Below are 7,992 nucleotides of genomic sequence, written 5' to 3'. Positions count from 1 at the left end.
AAAGAATCTAAAAAAGAGTGGATATATGTATAACTGATTCACTTTGCTGTACAGCAGAAAGTAACACAACATTGTAAATAAACAGTACCCCGATGAATATTTTTTTAAAAAGAAAAGAAAGATTACTCATTTGTGCAAAATCAGACAGTACAAGAGGGTGACAAGACTAGCTCCATTCCTTGTGCCTCGGCTCTTACGGCCCAGGTATCAGCAGTATCCACACCAGGTAGGACTTTGTTAGACCTACTGCATGAGAATCTGAACTTTAACAAGATCCCCCAAGTGTACAGACAGAAGAAGCACTAGGCTCTAGCCTGCTTCCACAGTGGGCTCCCCTCAGGCAGGTACTTTCCCAGAGCCCAGCTCAGAGTTCTAGAAGCGCAGAATGTTTTCCCATCTGTACCTTTGCCCAGCCCATTCTCTGCCTGGAGCTAATACTCCAGGTGTCTGGATTAGGCGCCTCCAGTATCCTCAGGTACTTTTATCTACTGTTACTCTGGGATTATAATTCTGTCTCCTCCATTAATATGTGAACGTCTCCAGGAAAAAAAGTTTTCTCTCACCAGGTACCCCAACAATAGGCAAAATCAACACCCAGAGCAGACGCCCAGCAACTATTTGAACCAAAGCATAAAGTAGCACGTGAAACTTGTCGCCGTACAAACCGCGCAGACTCGGGGTAGCACTCCCTGGCGGAGACTGAGGCGGAGCGGAGAAAGCACCCGGAGCGGGAAGTTTAAACGGTCCATCCCCGGCTTTCCGCTGGCTGAGCAGCTGAGCGGCTGAGCGCATGCGCGCAGCTCACGGGGTCCGCCTCAGAGGGTCTTCCCCGCATGCGCGGGAGCGCGGAGGCGGGTCAAGTTGATTGACAGCGGGTGGCGCCGTAGCAATGGCGGCGCTCGGAGTTGCGACAGGTGGTGGCAATTGGTTTTCGGCTTTGGCGCTCGGGGTGACTCTTCTCAAATGCCTTCTCATCCCCACCTAGTAAGGGACCCGCACTGCCCGGGGCTGGGCGGGGAGGCCCCGCGGTCGGTCAGGGCGGGAGAGAGAAGCGTGGATGCTCCTGGGTGCGAGGAGGAAAGGGAACTTGAAGTCATGCGGTCGCTGCTACCCCTTTGCTATGCTTCCCACTCCGCCTTTTGAGTGTTATTTCACCTGTTCACTAGATCATAGCCCTGATGGCTGGGGTCAGGGCTGGCACTGTCTGACTTTAATGTTTCTGACCTTAAGGTCCTCTTCCTTAACATGCAGATAAACAACACCCACCTCCAACATTCATTCAGCCAGTACAGTATTTATCAGCTGCCTCCTGTGCTAGGCACTGTTCTAAGTCCTGGAGAGGCATTTGAGAAAGACATTTCTGGGGAAGTTGGTGGGGCCAGATAGACAAACAGTAAAGTTTCAGATTGCGATGAGGTCTGTAAAAGAGGTAGAGAGTGGCTACCGGGCAAGGCTTTACTGTCCTCTTTTAGGAGGTGATGTTTGAGTTGAAAGCTGAAGGATGAAAAAGAATAAGCAATGTGAAAAGTAGTTCAGGCATAGGAAAGAGTAAGTGTAAAGGCCCTGTGGTAGCAAAGAACTCAGAGCATTCCAGGAACAGAAAGTGAGCATTGTGGCTGAAGAGCAGTAAGGGAGGAGGAGAGTGACACAGGATGAGGTAGGCAGTAGTCAGGTCACACAGGGTTAGACTGCTGTGCGACAAATGGATGCAGACCCAAGACTGAAAGCATGGGATCCGATTAGGAAACTACCACTCAGTGGTAATGTGTATACAATGGGTACTCTGTATTTATTAATATTGGCTTCCACATCTGTTCATCCTTCCTATTTCCTCTCCCTTGACTTTTCCCCTCATTCCTTTGCTCCCTTCCCAGTTTAGTGTTTGGTTTATTGGTATCCTTTGGTTCAAGTTCTTGGTGACCTCTCGTTGGGTATGGAAGAGCTGTATGTATAGGTAAATCCATACTGATGTGTATATAAGCAATGAAATGTATATGTAGGTTCAGCAAAATGACTTACAGGGACTTGGGAAAAGAAGGCGTTCGTCAGTTGAACTTTCTGCAGAACTGAAAACAAATAAGAAACATCTCTCTTTTAAAAGCAAATTGGAAAAATCCTTCTAAAATGTAGGAAATTCCTTTCAAATCAGAATGAAAGGGATTTTTTTTTAATCCGTGGATATAAGGTGATGTTCCTTGCTTTAGTTACTTCAGCCTAGAAATGTGTCTTCAGGGTTGTTACTTTGAATACTGCTGTTGATCCAGGATTAAGAATGTATGTAGTTGTAGTTAATGCTCTGCTTCTCAAACAGGAAACCCCTGGAATGTGAGAGGGAAGCTACAGGATAAATGCAAAAGTATTCACCAAAATGTTTACTAACTGCTTTATTATGAACCAGGTACTGTGGCAAGCTACTAGAGGGGAAGACAAAATGGATATGATCCCTAACCCTATAAAGGGTGTAGTTTAGTGAAGATAACAGTCCCAGAAATAAATCAACACAAATATGTAATTACATAACAGTGCTGTCTTAAGTGTTATGAAAGGAAAGAATGGGATCCTATAAGGCAACTAACAAGGGGGACTTACTTTAGATTGAGTGTCGGGAAAGGTCTCTGACATAATTGTAGGACTGAAGATAGACCCAGTACATGTCTTTTCTTGAACATATGTATGTGTTTCTCTTGAGGAAGAAACTTCCTCCCTCTATTGGGGAGGAAGACAATTTTCTCTACCTTTCTAGCCAGGTTCTGGCTGGTCTAAGAATTCAATTGACATGAGACAGATGAACAGGAGAAAATCATCAAACAAAAGTTTAATAACATGTACATGGGAGAGACTCAGGAAAATGGAGTAACTCACCAAAATGGCTGAAGCCCCTCACCTTAAATACCATCTTCAGCTAAAGACAAAAGAGGATGTTGGGGGTAGTAGTTTGGGACTTCAAAGGGGAGAAAGGCAATTCACATATATGTTTGCTGGGCCATGAAGAGATAAGAGTGGACTGTGATCTCTAGGCTCTGGTGAGTTTCCCTCACCACACGTAGCCCATATTCTTTGCAGATATCAGGGGTGATAGCTCTTTTCTGGGAACAAGCCCTTTATATAAATTCTTTAGGCAGCTAAGATGGAGGTAAAAAGAAAGACTTCCTGAGTCTTCTGTTTCTTAAAAATAATCAGCTTAAATCAATCCTCATGCCAAAAAGACACATTTTGCATTGCCGTATTTTGCTCCCCTACAAGTGTATACCTAGAAATGTTATTGCTAGGTCATCAGATCAGCTGTGAATTGTGATTTTGAGAAATCTGTAGGAAATTCAGGTGACGTTGTCAGCAGGAAGTTGGAGATGTCTCTCTTCTAGAACTCAGGAAAGAGACCAAGGTTGTATACTGTGATTCGGGAGTCATCATCACACAGTTCTTAGTGGAAGCAATAAATGTGAATGAGATTGTGCAGAGCAGAGTAAACTGCATAAGAAGAAGACCAAGAACCGAACCTGAAAGAAAAGAACATCAGCATTTGCTTGATGAGTACTGGAATGGGAAGCCATGAAAGAGACATGGAAGGGGTTGGCTAAGAAACTCACGAGAGAGTTGTCACAGTGGAAATCTTGTGTAAAACACTAGAAAAGGTAAATCAGGTTTTGCTGTGGAACTCATTGTTGACTGGTGAGTGGTTAATTCAACAAGAATGTATTGAGCCCATCCACATATCAGGTAAGATGTGGAGGGGAAGTAAAGCAGAGTAATAAACAGAAAAATAAAGTCCTGCTAAAGAGGAGTGAAGGGCACCAGAATATGCCACCCCAAAATACGCCTCTTTGGTGTAAGGATTTTTCGGGACTTATTATCTTGAGGAACTGCAGACATAGGAGAAGCTCTGAAAACAGTAAAAGTTACTTTCGAGGGAAATTTACATTAGAAAGGAGGCCTGTACCTGGAAAGTAACTATTACCAGAGATCACTTTTTCATCTGAGAGACTTAGCTTCAAGGCAGAGCAACCTTTGCTTGCCAGACATTCTCTTCTCACCTTCCCAAGAGTTGCCTTCCCCCCTCTTTGAAGCCCCGGACCCCTACCCCTCTCCTTAGCTCTCATGATGGTAGATAAGCCTCAATCACCTGGCCACCTTTTGAGTCTCATCTTATATCTTTTGGGGCTCCTGTACATATGTATGTAATTTAAATTGTCTTTTTTTCCCTCCTGTTATTCTGTCTTAGGTCAATTTAATTCTTAGACCAGCCACAGAACCTGGAAGGGTTGAAAATAATTTTCCTCCCCTGTATATAGGGGACATACTTGGATATATTTATATATAGTGAGAGGGGGACCAGTAAACAGAATTTGGAGACATAAGAAAGGCAGGGCAGGGGCCTTTTCCCACCTTTTCTGTCTGATGAACTCCTGCTGATTCTTGAAGATCCAGCTTCTGTGTGAGGCCTTTGCCAGATAATGAATCTTATTAGAATTGTTTGTGAACAAGAATAAGTCACCTCTGAGCAGTAGCCTGAGGGCCTCCCTTAAGAAAATGTATGGGCTTTTGGTCAACCCTTTAGATCAGGGGTCCCCAACCCCCAGGCCACGGACAATTACCGGACGCTCCCCATCGCTCGCCTTACTGCCTGAGCCCCGCCTCCAGTCAGATCAGCGGCAGCATTATACTCTCATAGGAACGCAAACCCTACTGTGAACTGCGCATGCGAGGGATCCAAGTTGTGTGCTCCTTATGAGAATCAAATGCCTGATAATGTGACGTGGAGCTGAGGTGGTGATGCTAGCGCTGGGGAGTGTCTGCAAATACAGATTATCATTAGCAGAGAGATTTGACTGCACAGAGACCATAATAAATCAATTGCTTGCAGAGTCATATCAAAACCCTGTCAGTGGGACTTCCCTAGTGGCGCAGTGGTTACGAATTTGCCTGTCAATGCAGGGGACACGGGTTCGAGCCCTGGCCCGGGAAGATCCCATATGCTGCTGAACAGCTAAGCCCCTGCGCCACAACTGCTGAGCAATCCCCGCTCGCCATAACTAGAGAAAGCCCGCACACAGCAACGAAGACCCAGTGCATCCAAAAATAAATAAATAAAAATAAATTTATTAAAAAAAAAACAAAAAACCCTGTCAGTGAGTGGCAAGTGACAATTAAGCTGCATCTTATGGAGTAGACCAGACATAAGCAACACACTTTGGCTGTCACTGTCTCCCATCACCCCCAGATGGGACCATCTAGTTGCAGGAAAACAAGCTCAGGACTCCCACTGATTCTGCATTATGGTGATTTGAATAATTATTTCATTATATATTACAATGTAATAATAATAGAAGGAAAGTGCACAATAAATGTAATGTGCTTGAATCATCCCAACACCATCCCCCCACCCTGCCCACTCTGTGGAAAAATTGTTTTCCACCAAACCGGTCCCTGGTGCCAAAAAGGTTGGGGACCACTGCTTTAGATGACTCAGAGACTCTTTTCACTTAGTGTTGGGTTGGCCAAAATGTTCGTTTGGGTTTTTCCACAACATCTTACTGAATAGGTTCCCCACCTTTTCCAGAAGGAGGTCTGGCCTCCAGGTAAGTGAGGTGTTTCAGGAATATGTAAAATACCTATTTGTGTCTTTATAGGATAGTGAGCTGTGACTATGTAGGGGATGTTGGTCCATTTAAAAGCCTAATTTTAGAAATGTGAGATTGATAAATGTTATGAAATCTCATTTTCTTCATCTGATTGTTTTGAGTAGCCATTCCACAGATTTTGAAGTGCACCGAAACTGGCTTGCTATCACCCACAGTTTGCCAATATCACAGTGGTATTATGAGGTAAGTTTTAATTTTCACCTTTTTGGTTTTTTTTTTTAAGATGATGTGTGAAATCATGTAAGTATTATTGATATTCAAACAGTTTTCCCTGTGATCATAGGTTGAATAAATCTTTATTAAAATTATAGTCTTGGGCTTCCCTGGTGGCGCAGTGGTTGAGAGTCTGCCTGCCGATGCAGGGGACGCGGGTTCGTGCACCGGTCCGGGAAGATCCCACATGCCGCGGAGTGGCTGGGACTGTGAGGCATGGCCGCTGAGCCTGCGCGTCCGGAGCCTGTGTTCTGCAACGGGAGAGGCCACGACAGTGAGAGGCCCGTGTACCGCAAAAAAAAAAAAAAAAATCATAGTCTTTACTCATGTTACCAAACCGAACTTCGGTCCCCTTGCCTGGCACGCACAAAGCAGATCTACTGATCCTGGGTTATTGTGAAGGAAAATACAGCGTTTATTGCAGGGTGCCAGGCAAAGAGAACAGGCAGCTAGTTCTCAAAAGACCTTGTTGGCTTAAAAAATGCACAACGTCAGAGTTGTGAGTTAAGTTTTATTTGGGGCAAAATGAAGACTGCAGCCTGGGAGACAGCATTTCAGATAGCTCTGAGAAACTGCTCCGAGGGGGCGAGGGAGGAGCCAGAATATATAGGAGTTTTGCAACAAAGGGCAGGTAGTCGGGAACATCAAAAGATTACTGTTAATTAAAGAAACCAGATATGTCAAGTTAAGGAATTTAGCGCTTTTCTATATATGGGGAGATGCAAGAGTCTGGGCTCACTGAAATCATTCCTTCGATATGCACCTCAGCTATCTGGGGCCAGTTTCCTGTATGTTCACATCCTGAGTTTCCTCAGGGCTCACGGTAGGGTGTGGCTGCAGTCTGATTACTGCTAGGTGGCTGGTATTCTTTCCCTTCTGAGTTCCCTCAGGGCTCACCAGCTCACCATCAGGTGGTAGCTGCCATCGCTGATGACTGTGAACTTGCCAATGGCTTTCAGGCAAGGGTTTTTAAAGGCCACAGTAGGGGTGAGGGTCTCAGGGTGCATGATCAGCTCATGGACATTTTTCTAATTGGTTGGTGGTATGGTCATAGGGTGATGTTTTGGGAATCTTTTTTTTTTTTTTGGCTGCTTTGGGTCTTCGTTGCTGTGCGCGGGCTTTCTCGTTGCGGTGGTTTCTCTTGTCACGGAGCACGGGCTGTAGGCGCGTGGGCTTCAGTAGTTGTGGTGTGCTGGCCCCGTAGTTGTGGCTCGCGGGCTCTAGAGCACAGGCTCAGTAGTGTGGCGCACAGGCGCACAGAGATGTTCCCAGACCAGGGATCAAACCTGTGTCCCCTGCATTGGCAGACGGATTCTTAACCACTGCGCCACCAGGGAAGTCCTTGTTTTGGGAATCTTAATCATCAACCTTCTGGTTCTAGTCTGGAGTCTATGTGCTTGTGGACAGCATATAGTCACCATCCTCCACTGAGTGCAGGGGTCTTAGTTTCTTCAGAACAACTCAAAGATATGAGTCCAATTGTTGTCTATATTCATTCAGGAGGAACTAGGAGTCCTGTGACTCTATTGTTCTAATCATTAACTACTTGAGTTTGCTCTTTGAAAGGCCAAACAAGAAGTGGGGGACAGGAAGGGTTTTATACCTGGGTAGGCCCCGCAGGGTCTTACTCGGTTTCAGTCCCCCCTTTTCTTTGACACTCCTCAATTCCTGAGGAGAACATGGTGGGACAAGAAAGGGAATAACGTTTTGGATAGAGAGGTTAATCATAAACTCTGCAAGGGAACTTGGTTTTAGGAGGAGTCAGTTTCATTCAGTTCTGCCCTCTGGAACTATTAGGGAACCCCTTTACTTCAAAATGAGTTTCCCAAATTATACATGGGAAATTATAATATATGCCACATACTTTTTGAAAGAACATTGGATTGGGAAAGAGGGAAAATTGTATTCAAGACCTGGCTCTGCATCAGCATAGAAAATACATTTCATCTCTCTGAGCCTTGGTTTCTCATCTGGCATATGAGGATTTGGAATGAATTATTTCTAAGATCCTGTCTCTCCCTAACATTTTGTGATTTATGAGGACAGGAATAATCAAATGTGATGTGTAGGTGTCTGGTAATATACAAACCATTCTATTCTATTATTAGAAAAACATGTCTGTATTTTTATTTCTGGTATG

General features: G+C 44.7%; 1 protein-coding gene across 4 annotated transcripts in view; it reads left to right on the top strand.

Annotated features, from left to right (window-relative positions):
- Positions 1-840: 840 nt before the first annotated feature.
- The window catches only part of ALG8 (ALG8 alpha-1,3-glucosyltransferase), a 28,669-nt gene continuing 21,517 nt past the window's right edge, over positions 841-7,992 (top strand). For all 4 annotated transcript variants that reach the window (XM_067750478.1, XM_067750476.1, XM_067750477.1 and 1 more), the window contains exons 1-2: positions 841-984; positions 5,744-5,822. In XM_067750478.1, the coding sequence (XP_067606579.1) occupies positions 890-984; positions 5,744-5,822 (174 nt within the window). In that variant the 5' untranslated portion in view covers positions 841-889. The remainder of the gene's footprint in view (positions 985-5,743; positions 5,823-7,992) is intronic.

This window comes from Pseudorca crassidens, chromosome 9 (genome assembly GCF_039906515.1).
Source record: "Pseudorca crassidens isolate mPseCra1 chromosome 9, mPseCra1.hap1, whole genome shotgun sequence".
Classification (NCBI taxonomy): Eukaryota; Metazoa; Chordata; class Mammalia; order Artiodactyla; family Delphinidae; genus Pseudorca; species Pseudorca crassidens.
Note: the sequence above shows the minus strand (reverse complement) of the source record. Positions and strands in the feature narration are given on the sequence as shown.